The 18,057-nt window shown below is 40.9% G+C and overlaps 1 protein-coding gene across 4 annotated transcripts; it reads right to left on the bottom strand.

Moving 5' to 3' along the window:
• Positions 1-1,330: 1,330 nt before the first annotated feature.
• Positions 1,331-15,973, bottom strand: slc1a3a (solute carrier family 1 member 3a). 4 transcript variants are annotated; one of them, XM_069682393.1, is made up of 9 exons: positions 15,784-15,973; positions 14,754-14,891; positions 7,477-7,681; positions 7,135-7,177; positions 5,623-5,891; positions 5,313-5,546; positions 4,705-4,899; positions 4,096-4,230; positions 1,331-3,349 (listed from the first exon to the last, which is right to left on the bottom strand). In XM_069682393.1, the coding sequence occupies exons 1-9, from the start codon at positions 15,965-15,967 to the stop codon at positions 3,142-3,144; spliced, it is 1,611 nt and encodes a 536-aa protein (XP_069538494.1). In that variant the 5' UTR covers positions 15,968-15,973; the 3' UTR covers positions 1,331-3,141. The 4 variants fall into 4 exon arrangements, with proteins under 4 accessions (XP_069538494.1, XP_069538490.1, XP_069538489.1 ...); XM_069682389.1 differs by lacking the exon at positions 4,096-4,230 and having other exon boundaries at positions 15,784-15,967; XM_069682388.1 differs by lacking the exon at positions 14,754-14,891 and having other exon boundaries at positions 15,784-15,967.
• Positions 15,974-18,057: the final 2,084 nt, after the last annotated feature.

Here is an 18,057-nt window from a genome sequence, read left to right as displayed (position 1 = left end):
GGTTTAGCGTTTGAAAAAAAAGTGTAAATAAAGACATTATTTACACAGTGGTGGAAAAAACGCTCAATTCTTTGACTTAGGTAAAACTAACCATATTACAGTGCAAAACTAATAGTATTAGTATTTGCATCAAAATGTACTTAAAGAGCAAAACAGTAAAAGTACGTAGCATACATAATAATGTTTATTGCATTATTGACTTAATAATTATTAATATTAATATTAATATGTGCGTTGCTTAGAAAGTGCAGTTTGCGTCTTACTATTTACTGGGAAGTAGCATGTGAATTTCATCAAGACCTCTGTAATGTTTTATCTTCATCCATGATGATATATAATCACTTATTAGTTGATTAATGGTTTTAATTTAAAGTCAAAATGTGCAAAGTATCTAGTAACTCAAGGTAAAAAATAAAATATTTCCCTTCGACTTCCAGTTGTGTACAAATAAAGTGGCATCATAGTGAAATAATAATTTATTATTATTATTATTATTATTAATTAATCTAAATATTTATTTATTATTAAATATGGTCACCTACAGTAGGCTACTTAAGCAAATTAGTTCTTAGTAACTTTAAACCACTGAATACACAAAACATTAGGCCTGAATTTCCTGGTGTTGAAAAAGCACTTGAAAAGAACAGATATAACTCCTCCACTGTATGCATTTTTGTCTTGTCTGGAGATGTTCATTAGGCATTAAAAGCCGGCCTCTGCTATGTTATTTTGTGAAGAGTTTAATGTAAGTTTGAGTGCACGTTTATAGTTTATAAAGTTTATAAAAGTTTATAAAATATCTCGAAATGTTCTTAAAGAAAGACAAATCGGCAATATGTAGACTACCTATGTGCTTAGAAAAAAAAAATGGATATCTTGACTTTTCTGTCTTGTTGCACAGCTCTCAAATAAGGAACATTTTCCAAATTCACAGACAGTTTTTTTTTTTCTGGCAGTGAAAAGTGTTTTAAAGGAGATCAGATCGCTGTTTGACCTGAAGGTGTCAGCACTGGCATTAGACAAACACAGGAAAACAAGAAGTGATCTTTCCTCCAGTACCAAAAATCTCATGGTGTTACCTCAACAAGGAAACCTCCTCCATCTACACACTTATCTGTTCAGTATTGTTCAGCATCCTACATCCAAGTTGGCAGCTCTTAAGTATGAATATGGGAAGTTCCCAGGGAGCTGCTCTGTAATGCCAATAAACAGGTGTGTTAAAGTCAAACAAGAACATCTACTCATTAACACATTGGCTTTGTTTAGAAGTGGTACCTCATATGACAAAAATGACAAATACAACACCACTGATTTATTTGTTTTATTCCAAAAAGATCCATGCAAGATAAAACTACAACAATTATTCCGTCGTGTGTGTTTTTGTTCTGACATATTCATGAGAGAAAAAGTCAGATCAAGAAAAAAAAATGCAAAGACAGCAACTGTAAACAAAGGAACTAATCCACTTCCTCGAGTGTTTAAAGGAAAACATTTGGTCCTCTAAATCAGCCAGTTCTGCGTTTTTAAAAGGAACTAGAGGGATTGTTAGTTTGATCATTAGCTTCGATAACAGCATGGTTACAGCATCTTTACATACGCAATCCTCAAGTAACCCTTTACAATTTAAATCTACAATTAATGTACACATTTATCTACATTTCTCTATACAAGTACAGTATATTCAGATGAATCTTCTATACAAAGCAACTTCTATGTATAATATTACACTTGTTATGTATAGCTCAAATGCTAAACATCACCTACAGATTCAAGCAAACTCAAATAAAAGATGGGGAATAAAGTGAAATCTTTAGGTTACTAGCATAACCCTGGTTCTCTGAGTCAATGTTTCACATTCAGTCCATTCCAATGTGATAGATATGAAACAAATGCTATGGAAGAGAACTCATTTACAACATGCATCCATATTAAATCAGATGAATTAGTGTTAGATTTTACTATCTAAAGACAACTGAACTGAAAAAATATACTTGCCTATATTCTATCAGAAAATGATATATTTCTAATCACAATTTTACCTTTTTTATATATAAAAAAAACTTCTTCTGAAATGTTAATGTTACAACCAAATCTTTTTTAGTTTCACGCCCATGTTAGAGGGCCTCCTTTTAAAACAGCAGTGTATTATTGTGCATGTTAACGATATTTTTGGGTATGGGTCGGTGTGATTTAACAAAATCATTCAGAAATTTGGAAGATGTATTTGGTGCCCGTCTTTTGGTTGAAATGTAATTAATGAAAATGCTACTTCAATGAGATTTATAGCAAATGTATATGTTAGCTACGGGAAGGCTGAATGCTTTTGGTTTGCCAGTCTAAATGATTGTTATGATTGATTTGTAACAAAAAACAATTAAGGCTTGACTGTTGCCAAAGTGTTCTGACATCTTTGTTTGCCCTTTAACAGCACTTATTGGTTTGTACAGTCCGGAGACAAAAGTATGTCCGTCTAAAGCTAAATGACATCATTCATTCATCCAGTTGAAGTCTGTACACAAAATCATAGAAAATAAAGCCACCGATGTCTATACAGAAGTTTGTAAATTCACAGCCCTTTTTCTCCCAAAGAAGGTGGCCTGGCCATAACACCCAGCACATTTCACATCAGTCTCCACACAGATTTTACACTTACGCATCTTTCTTATGCAACACCACTCTAAGAAAAAACAGCAACAACTTTAAAGCCAGAAAAAGCCTGTGCAATTATGGGCTGTAATCGGCTGCTGTGTTAAGACTCACGGCAATACTGGCCTCTAGTGGATGAGATCAGTCATCACAGTTCCGAGTGGCATTAGATATGGCCTGCAGGCCACAGACCACCAGGCTCTTGAGTAATTCATTCTTAATTGTAAACAGCTGCCAACCTTTGGCAGATACAAAGAGTACGTTTAGGAAGCATCGTAGCACAAACTCGAAAACTAGAAAAAAAAAAGAAACTAGAAAAACAAAGCAACATTGAACCATTTCAAGTCTGCAGTGTGTCAGGAAGGTCCACACTAGACCTCACACATGAAATTCATCTTGGCTGAAATGTATTCTAGCTGTAGATCAATTTAATTTGGAACATAGTTCAACACAATGGTTTTCCTAAGGATGTGACCACTGGCAAAAGCTTCCCCCCTACATCTTGGTCTCGCTGGCAACAGGCCTCTCATTCTCGTGCTCGTTCTCCTGGTTGATGAGCTGGTAGAGCTTCTTGTCTGCTTCCTCCACCACTGAGTTTCCAGCCTCTGGGTCCTTTTTCTGTAACTCGTGGCGAGACAGGTGTTCTACTATCCCAGCACCAATGGAGTCTCCGAGGACATTGGTGACTGTGCGCAATCGATCCCTTAAGAAAGACAGAGAGAAGATGATGACAGGAGGTCGGTAGTGGAAAGGGAAGATGAGACAAAACACAACAAGAGAAGAGAGACGAGGTTGAACAAGTCAAGAGAAAGAAGATGAGATGAGAACAGAGAGCAGTACAAAACAAGAGAAGAGAAATCAAGATAGGAGGGACAACAGGCAAGATGAAATAGGACATCACAAGACGAGAAAAAACACAAAAAGGAATAAGAAAAGAAAAGACAAAAGAGGAAAAAGCGACAAAACAAGACAAGAAAACAAAAGACACAATAAAACCAGACACAAAAGGTTAAAAAAACTAAAGAGAAGAGAGCATGAAGTATCAAACATTTCCATTGCAGACTTTAGAAATTAAATCCACCAAAAAGTCGTAAATGTGTGTTCACAAAAATATTAGAGAACTGGAGGCTTGGTTTTTTATTGCTGCAGGAAATCTTCAACCCACTTGAAACAAAGGCAGAAGAAGGATGTGAAGCTTTGCGCTGGGATTGGATGGCAACAGAATAAAAACCAGATGGATTGAGGGACATGGAATGTGAGGGGAATGTCTCTGGGAGTTGAGATTTGATCCTTTTTAACCCTTTAAAATCCACATGGGTCAAACTTGATTGAATTTATTCCAAACTATACTTGATTTTCTCACACTAAAACCCTCATTCCTCTATAAAGCCAATGTTTCATTTGCTTCAAATTATTTTTTATTTTAGATATCCTATAGACGATACTTACAGGAACCAATCAACGGCAATGATGAGTGTGATGTCATCAGTGGGCAAGCCTACCGACGTTAGCACTATCACCATTGTGACCAGTCCAGCCTGGGGGATTCCAGCTGCTCCAATGCTGGCTGCTGTTGCTGTGATACTGGAAGATGCGCAAAATAAGCAAATGTTGACAAGTTCGAATGGTCTAAAAATCAAATATTACAGTGCAGCTGTGACAAGCATGTCCCAGCATTGATCTCTCAATCATTCCTTGGTGATGGAAGAGAAGAGGGTCATAAATTCATTCCCTTGGCTGAAACATTATCCCACATCTTCCCAAATCAAAAACCAAGACTGGTGGTTAGAAAGTGATTTATAAGGCTGTTGCATGTGGTTTTGGTGCTTGGACATGCTTCAATGGGGTTAAGCGGTATTTCTTGCTATAATGAGAGACAAATGTTGGCCTAATAGTATTTTCTCACAGCAGGCAAACTTTTCCAAATCAAAACTCTTTGGGTCCATTTAGGTTGTTTAAAAAGACCTACAAGTTATAACTACTTATTGAATAAATGACGTTATGAATGCATTTTTAAAGACATTTAGATGAAATATAAGTTTACAGTGCGTCACGTACCTGATGGTGAGAATCTGTCCGAAGTTAAGGTCATAGTCGTTGACCTGAGCGATAAAGATGGCCGCCAGGGCTTCGTATAAAGCGGTGCCATCCATGTTTATGGTGGCGCCAACAGGAAGCACAAAACGGGTCACGCGCTTGTCCACCCCATTGTTTTCCTCCAGACATTTGAAAGTGATTGGCAATGTGGCAGAACTGAGAGGAAGAGGGAGAAGGGGAAAATTAACCTACATGTCTTCCTCTAGGTTACAGTAAATTTCTAAACTGCTTTAACACTGACCAGTTATTTCCTTTAATCAATCATTTTCATACCAGCACTTATCATCTGCAGAATCAGGGAGGCTGACTGCATACCAAAATCTGAAACCATTCACTGCAAACCAGCTTTGACTTAAAAAATGCCACAAAAAAATCTTGAAGAATGTTCACCAAAACCCGGGTAAACATTTGACAGTAATAAACTTTTATTGGGACATAATGAAAGCCATTATGGGACCATTTAGACATTCTTATTGGTTTGCAGTTGAAATTTGTTGGTTGCTAAAAGTATTGCTTTTATCCTTTCGTGTAAGTCTGTGAGATTTTAAGTTGGACCTCCAATCACATACCTCGAAGACGTTCCCAAGGCAGTGATGAGTGCTTGCAGAATGCCGGCGATGAACGCGAACGGGTTCTTTCTGGTGATGACGAAGTAGAGTGTTGGCAGGACAAAGATGGCGTGGATGAGGAGGCCACTGATGACGGTCACTGTGTACATTCCCAGCTGGCCGCCCATGGATGTGATGTCGTCCATCTCCACAATCTTACCCGCAATCAGGAACAGGATACCGATGGGGGCATACCTAAGGATCGGGGCGTGTTGTTCTGGTTATTATCAAAAGATCTGACACCTCTAAGATCTTCCATAGTGGTACTTACCACATGATGATGGCGACCAGCCTCATGATGGCTTCATTGAGACAGTCGAAGAAGTCCTTGAGGGGCTGTCCCTGTTCCCTCATGCTGCCGATGATCAGGCCGAAGCACATGGAGAACACCACCAGGCCCAGAGCGTTGACTCCGTTAACTGCCCCTGGCACTGGGATCATCTCCTCCCGGGTTATCTCATGGCTACCGTTCACAGCGAATAAGGTGTCATTCACTGTCATCGTCACATGGACCACTCTTTTGGCATACTGCGTCTTGAACTTAAAAAAAAGGGTCGGATATGATTAATACCTGGGGCAGTAAGATTTTATAAATACTTTTATAAAAGGAAACGTGGCCCTAAAGTCAAAATACTTTCAGGCACCTCTTTACAATAAAGTGTAGCATTTCAGAATGCAGTTGTTTATTAGTGCTTTTCAAGTTTTATGTATTACCATCTCTCAAAATGTCACAACCCTCACTGAAGAGGAATGAGGGAGTGAAAGTGGCACTGAGACAACGGCTTAGTTAACAACTCAACCATGTCAGGTGTAGCATGGGCAGCTAAAAATTGGCTCATTAGGTGCACATTAAAAGAATCCCATCCTTGTCTGAAATGATTACTGTAAAATGTTTTGCCAATTTTGAGAGCTTTGAGCAGAGATTGAGATAGCTAATAGAAATAACATGTAGAGTGTTTTATATCGACAGCAAATTCGGATAATTGCTGACAGTAAGACATTCGTTTTTTTGAGTTACAGAGTTCTCTAATACAATGGTTCTCAAAGTGGGGTCTTAGGACCCCTGGGGGTCCGCAAACCATAGCCTGGGGGTCCGCGAAATAATTATAATACATTTATAATAAATTATAAAATTGTGCTGTATCATTAAAAACTGTCAACAGATGAGGACCATTTGCGCCAATGAAACAAGCATATTGTGTTCATTACTCCCGCCCACGTTAGCTCTGGACCGAATGACAATGAACTGAACTGAACTGCGGCTGTCTTGCCGCTGTTAATTTTCTGAAAGCTTTTAAGATCAATTACTTAAAAATATAAATGCTGTCAAGTTGAGTCCACAACAATCGGATTCAAACGACCCTCTGTTTTAAAGTATGTAAGTGGTATTAACATGATTCAAATTGAAATGTTTTTCTGTTAATCACTATGAAACAGGTCTGAAGTATTCAGGTTATGTTTCACAATACAAATAGTTCCAACGGCATCTAAGAGTGCAGATGGAAGTAAGCATATGCTTAATCGGTGTTGACGATTATGAGGGGGTCCTTGGAATATGTTCTCCCCTGTAAGGACTCCCTCGACCCAAAAAGTTTGAGAACCCCTGCTCTAATAAGTAGCTGAAAGCCCACAGGAATAGTAATGGCAGATAAACATACAAAAGCAACATTACATAGAAACCATTTTAAAGGTTTTAAACAATTCTAATGTACTGATGATACAAATATAACACTTCATTAAAAGGCAGGACAGGGAAAGAGAAAGCTTGTGGTGGGAGGGTTACCTGTTTGGTGCAAGCCTCCACAAGGTTGGGGGGAAACATGTTCCTAGAAAAGACATCAAAAGAGTTACATTTTTGTTAGATATAAAAATGTTTGATTAACCAGAAATGCCCGTTGCTAAGTAAACAGAAAAACTACATGCATGGTGTAAAATAACAGGGCATCTCAAAGGCCTAGTGATTCTTAAGTATACTTAAAAAGGCCTCTCCCAGTTAGGACAGCTCCATCTGAGTTTTCACTATCAACAGGAGCAATAAATCAGGGTGTATGATTATATTTTTGTCGACAGATTTTTTTGTTGGTGAGTTTGGTTGTTCAAGGTACATAAATGAGTGTTCAGGTACCTGATGAGGTCAAGGAAGGCGTCAGCGGGGCTGACCTGCTCGATCTGCTGCTGCTTGGTGAACTCATCCTTGGATCCTTTTCCAGGGTGAATGATGAGCACCATGACGATGCCGATGAACACAGCGATGACCGTCGTGGTGGTATAGTAGATCACCGCCCTCATACCCATTTTACCAGAAGCACGGCTGTCCAGAGCCGCCATACCTGAAAAGGACACATCATGTTGACTTACGTGTGTCAGCAGCACAGGGTTTATCCTCCAAAGAGTTTCCCAAACAAGGATTTATCCACAGGTATCTGCTTTCTCATCAGTAGCATGGATTTATATTCCAAACAGTTCCTGTAGAGGGAGCAGTAGTGCTTTAAGCAGCTACATGTGGCATCATGTAAATATGAATATGCACTAATTCTATTGCCAAGTGTTCTGTTTCAGTCGTTCATTCCCTTTGAAATTACACACACTTGGCTTTCTCTGACATTTTATTTGCTTAACATTTGCTTAAATATTGATTAATTGTGTTTCTCAAATAGAGTGCAATAATCTCACTGTGTGGTTAATTAAAACTACTGTTCCTGACTGTCTTTGATGATGTTTTTGTCGACGGAAAATTCAACCCTATCATTTTGTAGTGAAGTAGCCGCATGACCTCAGAATCTCCATAGATGTGTCACTAACTTCAGTCCCTGTGAGTATACTGTAAGCCTGGGAAAAGCTGCTGTAATTACAGGTAGAATACCTTCATCTGGATTATCTGCCGAACTATCTGTGACAACAAAGAGCAGCAAGAAACACAATCTGACTGTGACCTTTACTGGTGGAAAAACAACACCTACTGTAGAGCACCCAGGGGAGGCTCTACCACACAACATCTGCTTACATATTCATACGCAGATCATTTATTAGAAAATAAACATGGCAGAGAAAGTTCTCACTCAAAAAGCTTCACTTGAAAGTCGGCGTCTTTTGAGTTTTTATTTGCTCAAACTACAGTGCTCCATGCCCCCGTGTGTGTGACGTTAGTTTGTTGTGAACACAAAGAGCAGCAGACATGTTGGTTACAGTTTAACAGACTGGCCTCAACTGAATATTTTTGTTGTGAAAGAAAAACATACAACCAAGATGTATCTGTATTTTAAAACATGTTGCGCTGAAAGTATAAAGTAGCTACCAAAATGAAACACGTCAAGGCCATTCGATAAGTAAAAAACTGCTGCAACATTCCTGTGAGGAATGCTATCTAATTCACCGCCTCAAATATGTGGTGAGTTTGTATTTACATGCTTGCCAAAAAGCTACAAATACATTGCAGGTTGCACAATTGTTAAACCTCTGCTGCAGCCGGGGGGCTAAACTGTCCTCTGCAGCTCTAATGGCATTAAGCAGACTTTGTGGGGATGAGGGTGGTAAAAAGAAATACAGCCATTGGAAACAGACAAGCTGGAAACAGACAAGCCGCCTCAATGGGCCTGACAGTGTGGTGTATTTTCAAAGTGTCAGGTCCTATTATGGCCATTATCTCCATTCAGAGCCGGACAAGGCAAAGCGGGCTTTGTGCGTCGGGAGATGTATGTGTTCCTTTCAAACGTGTGTGTGTGTGTGTGTGCATGGGTGTACCTACTGCCCCTGCTTTGGCCCTCTCTGTTCCTCTTGTCTCAACATGCCCAGGACTTAGGCCTTTATCCAATTCTTTTTGATCCTCATCCTCCCCTCCAAATTCTTCACCTCCTCTCTCCACCTCCCCTCCATCCCCTACCTCTTGTCTCAGGGTGCCCCCTGGTCCCCCTCCCCTGACCCCCTCCTCTCTTCTTCTTGCACGCTGATCTTATTGCTGCAATCCTCCTTTCATAGCCACCCTTATCCTCCCCAACCATCCCCCCTTTCTCCTCCTGCTCTCCTCCTTTTCCTTTTCTGACAGCCCTGGGAAAACTTGTTGACTTAGTCAGCCCCGCACGCACACAATGATCCCCGGCCTGTTGTCTGGGCAACGACGGACGCAGCTTCACCAATTCCATCCTTTCAAAAGAAGCGAGAATGAAGGAGAGCAGGGAGAATGACTTTCTTTCTCTCTTCATCAAACACAAAAGTAAAGGGCTGCTTTAAGGGGGGAAAGTTGAAGCACAGGACATGGCAACTGCAAGAGGTCTGTCCGGAGGGCAATTAACCTTCGTGGTCGCCGGGCAAAGACTGACTCACAGTTCTAGGAAAAGTTTACCTGAAGGCCTGAAGCCTGAAAGTATTTCCACATGTCAGTATGCTGTTTAAAAGTTTAGAGTTGTTACAGAGCTGTTCGTAAACCTGTTGTAATTGGTTCCTGCCTCTCAAATGTGCTGATTGAATGCTTTTTCTTTCGATTATATTATACTGAACTTCTTTGAATATTGCCGTGCAGAAGTCGGACCAAACCGAACATCTCATTTTGGCCTCTAGGATGTTGTCATCTGCTTTTTTCACTAAATATGATATTTTAATATCATATATTAAATGGTGCAGCAATTGATTGATAGAAATGACTGTTATTGTAGTCCAACATTAGCGCAACAATTACAATTCAGTTGGAAAGCTAATTTATCTTCAGGCTATAGTTAACAGTCTTTAGTCTATGACAAAATGTACTCAAGGCACTGCTTTACTCGACTCATGTTGATGAACTCTGTGCTACTTTTTGGGAGGTGCAGAGATGGAGATTAAAGCATGAGTCAAGTTTTCATACACTTGCTTCTTAGTTACATATTTCTAATTTCTTTATTCTTATAGCGCTCGAAATTTCAGGCAAAGATGGTGTATTACACTTTGCTAAATGCTACACTTTTTCTTAGGTTGCTCTAAAGGAATCCATAATTAAAGATATTGTATAATTTAAATAAGGTTTTACAAGCAGCACATATAGTAAAATTACAGCAGATAATTATATAGATGTCGTTTCAACTGGACACTCTCCAATAACAATGTGACTATAATTTGACACTTTAAGGGGTCGTTCAGGAAGAACTTTTATTTTGAAATATTGTAGCAGCTACTTACATCCTTTTAAAAGTTGTTGGTAACGATCAATGAATCAACTATTTTTTGTAACTTCTTTATTTATCACACTGACTCACAAAGAATCTGAAACACTCCTCCATCCTCCTCTTTTGCTGTTGTAACTCCTGGTTTTCCCTGCGACTCCCTCCTCCTCCTACATCAGACCCGAGCTCCCCTTCCAGTGACCTCCTCCGTAATCATCCTCCTCTCCCTCTTTGTACAGCCCCTCATCCCCTCTCCCTGTCCAGACCCTTCTTGGCCCTGTAAAATACTCTGCGGTAGACTCTCGGCTCAACTAATAAAATCCAAAATGCCTGAATTAAAAATGTTGAGTGATTATTTCAGATTTGTTTGTATTGGTTGAGAGATCTAGAAAAACATGCTTGAGGATAAAAAGTATCAATGAGGACATTGCAGTTATCTGCTCCAACATCTTGTGACTCTTGATCCTCACTTGGCTTCATTTCCTTCCTTCCAAGGCCCCTTGGCTGCGCTCATACGTTCTGATTCCCAGTTCAACCTCACTTTAAGAGGCTGGATTGGAAAAATTCAGAGGCTAGTCCCTTTTAAAAGGGCCAGTCCATTTCATGTACAAGCACAATTCAGCCTTCAGAGCGTGACAGTCAGTTTGCACAGGGGCCCTGTGTTTGCGGAAAAGGAGTCATAGAGGAGCTAAACTCTTGTGCTCTAAAATATGTCACCCCCAGAGTCATCATGTAAAGGAATCACTGAATTTGACAACATAAAGTGTCAGCCCCTTGTTTTACTTTTTAACTAAAGTCATATGTCCAACCAAAATCGGGAAAACCACACAGGAGAAATAAGCCACTCAGTAGCCGAAGTTGAGTCAAATTTCTCATAAACTTGAGGAGCACAGCTGTGATGCAGGTGTTCAAAAAGAGTGAGTTGTAATATGAGAAAGTGCATGTGTATGTGTGTGTCCGCACAATGCGCCGGTGTGTGTTTGTGTGTGTGTGTGTGTGTGTGTGTGTGTTTTGGCAAATAGAAAGTTTCTCTTGTTACTATTGCTGCTGTGACCTTTGACCTCAGCGTACTCTAATAAAGTGCCTTTGAGAAGCTCAGAGTGGGCTTATGGGATACTCCAGAGGAGAGGAGGCTGTGAGGGAGACTCTGGAGCACACATGTCTGCACTGGATCAGAAGCAAATTTGAGGAAGGTCAAAGTGGTTTGTAAGAGTACAACTGTCCGCATTTATACTCTACTAAAGCGCTGTAAGACTGTAAGACACGTATTATTTGTACACTCAATTGCGGATATAATTCTGTCATGAAGGCGTTTATTTGCATTCATTATTGCTGACAGATCATGTCAACCTAAGAGCACATTCTGTGCTGACTTTACCACAGCTATCTGACATGTCAAGAAAATTGATAACCAGTACATTTGTGGAGATAACATTCATTCAGTCATTTATTTTATTTTATTTGTTTTAGAATGTGTGTTTCACAAAATGTATGTCACCTGCATGATGGAGTTTTGTTGCAAACATGCAGATTGGTGCATTTATTTGCTTTCTGTGTGCAGCTCTGTGGCTCATAGAAGTCTATTTAAATGGTACGGTTGCAGACAAAAGACATTAAAGTAGGCTAATGTAAGCTACAATGTATATCTAATAACTGAAAATAAACAAATCCGAACATGATATGCGCTGTAAGTGACAATCTTTGCTTTCAGGAGGATGGAAAAAGCCATTTATTTTCCTAATCTGAATACTAGCACCTAATATTACATCAGATCACCCGGATAAGAGCACACAAACACACACATAAAAAAAAGAGCTTGTGATCGATGGCGTGGCTACAGAACAGCACTCTTTGTTGGTTTCCACATGTTGTAGCTGCGGTCATGTGACATGATGTCAGAGGATGCTGATGTTACGCCCTGCTGCAGCACAAAGCAGGTTATTATCGGACAACGCGTCCCTGTCATCCCCCCAGGAGACTGGCTTCTTGCCCCGTCAGTCACCGCTCAGAGACTGGACATTTGGTCCCCAGCATGACCCGCCTACACTTGCCGGTCAGTGCTGCTGACCTCACATTCTTCTTAACTTTATCTTTATTTTTACTTTCACAAGTCCTTGATAACAACCCCATGGGGCCATTTCCTCTGAAAGAAAACATCCCTGCGTGTCTGACTGGATTTAAGCACCATATCAACAGTGACGAATGAAGTCACTACATCCCTGGATTAGAGCTGAAAACCTCAGTGTCATATGTTTGTGTTACTACATCAAGGCCCAAATACACGAGAGCAAAAAGGTTCAAACTTACTGAAACCACAAATAAATCCACACATTCTGAATTACTTATTCAGTTCAATCACAATAACGTAACAACTGCTGTGGTCATGTTGTACCAAGATCCAGATATGAAGCATGTGATTACGACCCGTACTGTAAGTTTCCAAACATATCTCTCCCTTTCTGTGTTTCTCTCTCGCTCATGAGGTCATCCTAACCCCGTCATCCACTGGGCCCAAAACCAACAAACAGCGTCGGCTGAACAAACAGCAGGCTCACTCTGCCACTCATGAGATCCACGTTGGTCAGTGGAGCCACAAACAACAAACAGCCTCACACTGGAATGAACAATTTACACAGAAAACACAAGCCACCTGAAAAACAATGGACTTAAGCCTCATTAAAAACAGAGTCTGAGAGTGGACCTATTTTTTTCACGTGTGTTCAAACTGATGGGCCCAACTTGTGGCAATCAGACACAGTATTAAGGGACACATTAGTATAAGGTGGGTGGGTTTTTGTCAGGGGGGTATCTATTTCTAAGATTTCTATCATTTCAAAAAATCAAAAGAAAGAAAGATGTAAACAGAAATGGTGCCATTGGGTGTTGGCGTTTTTTGTGATATTAGGAGAGTGCTGAGCGTGGTACAAAGCTGTTTGATATAAATTTAGAACACAACAAAGTCACACAGGCGTGAACTGTGAGTCTACGCTGTTTGTGCTTATTTTAGGTACCTGAGGTACATTTGAGCTAAAAATAGCAAATGACAACGGAGCATTTATCAACCGTAATGATAACAACCATGTGAGATGCTGTGCATAAGCAGTGGGTGTTGTCATATTTACTTAGTCACTTCTTTTAGATTAATATGAGTAATATTTGAGCTGACTTATCACTGACTAAAAAGAAAATGATCAGTGAAAATTGAAGAAACACCAGTGAAATCCTGCTGTGTTACTATTTATAATATAATGTAACGCTGGGAATAAGTTCCTGTTTATGTTGCTGTTGTTTTGCAGTTGTTTGTTGAACGAGGTGTCCGCCCTAGTGGATATTTGGCTGAGAAGTAGTTCCGAGGGAGGGAAGAGGGAGTTAGGTAAGAATTAGGTGGTGCTTTTCGACAGCAGGAACGTTCCCCACATTTTGATAGCAGGAATCAAGGTCTAAATTTAGTTCCGAGGTCATCGATTTTCCGACTGAAAAGTCCCTGCTCTGGGGGTAGTACTTTCCAAAGATCCAGCAACTTTCAGGGCGGGGCCTGCAGTGCTGATCTTTTCTGATTGGTCGAGTATTCGCAGCGTTTTTTTTCACCCGGCATGTTTAAAAGACTGCAGCTGCAAGCTCACTGTTATCATCGTGCTTAGAGATTGTTAACTCCATGCTAACAGGCTAGTGTCGTACAAATGATGATACCGGCCCGTTCGTCGCGTTTTATGCCATCGTCTTTGTTGTATGGCCTTCATCTTCTTCTTACCGCCACCTACCGGACTGGAGGTGTAGTGCAGTTACTTTTATTGCTTCTCCATACGTCATTGGCCTGATTTGCATAATCTTCCTGGGAATTTAGGCCGCTGTGGAAACACAGACGACAATAGGCCACAGGAACCATTTAGTTCCTTGAAGAGAAGTTCCTGGAACTAAAAGTTCCTTTTGGTGGAAAAGCACCTCTTGTGATAAAGCTATAATTAAGAGGAGATAGGTGTGCTGGGGAGGGGAAGACACCTGTAGAGCAAGCAAGAGCTAAGTGAGAAAAGAGTTAGCCAACTCGTTTGTTGTTTTTCCGGGGACACCACAACTCAAACTCGGGTTAGCTGTGGCTGCGGCGAGGGAATGAATCTGGGCTCTGTTGAGCTAGCAACGCACATCGCACATCCTCCATCTGTGTATCTACCCCACAACGCTACAGTAATATAAATAGATGATAATAAACTAATTAATATGATGGGAGATGCATGTGTAGCTGTTAGTCCCTAAAATTGCCTGACGTTCATACCTGTGATGAGACTGGAAACCAGCAGGGGCAGCACGAGCATCTGCAGCATCCTCATCAGCAGCTCTCCAGGAAAAGAGAAGAACTTCACTTCACGGTAAGACATTTTGTAAGGCCGCAGGGCGAATCCCAGGATTATGCCTACAGAGAGGATCACATATATAACCCGAAGACATAATTAGGACATTTCAAGAGAGTGAGATATCAGTAAAATAGTGCTAAAATATCACCTGGAAGCTGAAACATCATCTTTTTAAGAGATGTCAACCTTGCAGCATCCTGATAAAGAAAATCGCTTGTGTGTCTTCACATTTTCACAAATAAAACACAGTGGACTCTAAGGGATGGTTTGGGGGAGACGTGGGGATATACAGATTAAGGTCAAAGCATGTAATAACAAGCTGAAGCTGCTGCGAATTATTGCATTGTGCAATAATGTTCATGGGGGAACACTGGTTACGATTCTTCATTTTCATTTATTCATTTGTCATCATGCACCGACTGGTCTTAAATGGATTAACTTCTTAACGTTTTTTTGTCCGCTGCAGCAATAAACCTCCCACTATCCCAGGTGGCTCAACCAGCAGCTCTATGTGAAGAATACCCTGATATAACAATCAATCACATGTGTTTGTCGTGGCATGGTGTAACTCTAGCAGGGCTGCAGATGTGCAGGAGGTGGGTGGGCCGGGCTCACTTCCTACAGAGAGGGGCTCAAAGGTTAATGGCAAGATGTCAAGGGTCAGCTACGGGGTCGGATGAAAGCCGATCGGCTAAGTTCAATCTGAGTTTCCTTTATCCATTCATCCGGTGGGTTTGTTTCGATTCTTTCCCGTCTTCCGTTCTGCACCGTGGGTGTTGCTCACAACAGATTGATGGATTGTTGGGGTGATTGAGAAAATCTGGAGCCCTCTTCTTTACAGGATTGAATGGAGGGGGGTAAAGTGGTGATAGAGGAACAAAGTCTCTTACCAATAATGTGTCTAAATAGTGTGTTAAGTGCAAACATCCCAAATAAAACAATCTCACTTACCAATAATGACAGCAGCCACAGTAAAGATCACAAAGGCATTCCTTATGAAGCATCCTTTCACATCGTTTTTGGAGATGTTCTCCACTCTCTTCTTGGCCTGCAGTGACCGGGATCGGATCCCGGCTCGGATCTGTTGGAGACCGCTCCGGCTTCTCTGCGGGTCCTCCCCGTTGCTCTGAGTCATATCTGCCGCTGGCCTCAAACGTCCTATAAAGTTGTTGGAACTTGAAGTCCAATTAACTGTGTGGGATCACCTCAAAGGTGCGGCAGATGCTCTTGTTACTTGTTGCTCTTCTGCCTCGCTGTCGCACCTCCTCTTTGGTTAGAAGTGTCCTGACTGAGAAGGGAGGACGTATCCTGTCAATTGAGCTAAAACAAATATTAGAGGTAGACAACAACTCACTTTAAGCTCAGTCAGATAATAAAGAATTAAATATTAAGCATCTATTTGAACTTTGGCGCTCATCCTGGCTCGGCTTTAAATTGTTAAATATACAATAAACAGCTCAAACAAAGCGGATTAAAGTCTCAACCTCTTTGACAGATTGAAAATGAATGAACAGTAATGACAGTAATAGTCATGCAAAACCCCCTCTGAAAAATGTGCAATAAAAAATACAATATTTTAAGTCCTCTGTGCTGTGTTACAAGAGTGAAGAGCACATGAGTTGCACTAGCGGCTGTAACGGCATGCAGACTTCCTCCTATGTACACTCTAGTAACTACAACACACGTGTGCAGTCTGGCTCTACTGGTTAGATACTCATTCACAGACACACACACACACACACACAAACACATACAGTAACTAGTGAAACGTTTCAATGCATTTGCACACACATTAAATGGTGAAATACTAAGATAGAAGTTGTTTCTGTACCTTTTAGCTTGAGCAATAACTTCCTCTGCAGTAATGTCTCTGTGCTTTCAGGGGGAAAGTTCTGGTTTTAAAGCTCGGTCAGTGTGAGAGGGACAGAGGATCTCTTTGGCTGCGAGCTGGTCGGTGTGATCAACCAGCAATGAGGAGCGAGAGAGGAGAGGAAGAGGAGAGGGGAGGAGAAAGGAAAGGAGGGACCAGGCGACGAGGATTGAGGGAATAAAAGAGGCAGTGAGAGAATGGAGGCGGTGCTATAGTAGAAGAAAAACTAGACACAGTGAGTGCTTGTGGGGAGGTGAGGCGGGAGCTAAAAAAGTGAAGTAATTTGGAGGAGGGAGGGTGCTTTTCAGACAGAGGGGAGCTTGAGGAATAATGAGCTTTCCGAGCAGGAAAAAGGAGAAAGGACCTTCTTGTTTCTTCTGTCCCTCTCAGGCTTCCTTTCAAATGGTTTTTCACGCTTGATAAGTCCAACCTGATTGGAGATTCCTGCGGTGCGTGAGTCAACAGAGGCACAAAGGACACACATCCATCAAGAAAATATGGAAGTGGATTAGCCGTTCATTCATTTCTTTTGGCACATGTCCAACCAACACACTCATCAATCAATCTCACTTTGTGTCCTTCTGCTGCAGTTTAGTGCAGTAAACATTGACACCATACAAAGTCCACTTTTTGCATGTGAAGGTCTTTGGTTTGTTGGGCTAAACAGAGCGGGTAAATATTTACCTAGTGCCAATAGAGCAACTGGTGATCGGCAATTTTTGGCTGTGAAAAAAACAACCTGTGGTTACAGTGGTTGGTGTTTTAAGGTTTGTGTTAGTCTGTGCTGCGTGGTAGCTACACAGTGCCAAATTACCCTTAATTACTATCCTTTCGCAGAAGAATTTGCAGTTTGGCATGTGTGATGTGTTTGACGCTGAGGGTGTGTACGGAAAGATGTGTGTGAAAGTGGGTTAATGTGTCTGAAAAAAAAAGAGTGGGGCAGAGCTGAAGGCATCCTTTCTGACACCACGGGAATCCGTGTTTGGCAAGGGAGGTTGTGAAATGTTTCAGCAGTCAGTCGGTCTACGCACACACACACACTCTCACATACACCTTACATCATGCTTTATATGACCTCAGCTGATTTAAATAACCTCTGACTGTATTTTTTTATACTAGAAAGCAGAATATTTTGAAGAATAATAACGCCAGCACATGTTTACGAGGAGTTTAAAATATATTCGAGCCAACTCTTACCAGGTATTTCAAGTTTCCATCCAGATAGTTGGGATTTGCTGACTGTTACTGCAACCTACTGCTGACTGAGACGCATTACTGAAACTATCTTGATGGAGCAACAGTGGGAATGAGTCTGATCCCTTAAATCCTGATATTGACTACACTAGCCCTGATTT

This window comes from Semicossyphus pulcher, unplaced genomic scaffold, assembly GCF_022749685.1.
Source record: "Semicossyphus pulcher isolate SPU_LCO1_2020_fin unplaced genomic scaffold, fSemPul1.0.p SCAF_6, whole genome shotgun sequence".
Taxonomy (NCBI): domain Eukaryota; kingdom Metazoa; phylum Chordata; class Actinopteri; order Labriformes; family Labridae; genus Semicossyphus; species Semicossyphus pulcher.
Note: the sequence above shows the minus strand (reverse complement) of the source record. Positions and strands in the feature narration are given on the sequence as shown.

Coding starts and splice junctions, on each gene's coding strand:
- slc1a3a (XM_069682393.1), bottom strand. CDS start 15,967: ATGACTCAGAGCAACGGGGAGGACCCGCAGAGAAGCCGGAGCGGTCTC. Junction 5,892..7,134: donor TGGAGGCTTGCACCAAACAG/GTAACCCTCCCA, acceptor CTTTTTTTTAAG/TTCAAGACGCAGTATGCCAA. Junction 3,350..4,095: donor ATTGCCGTTGATTGGTTCCT/GTAAGTATCGTC, acceptor GTCTTTCTTAAG/GGATCGATTGCGCACAGTCA.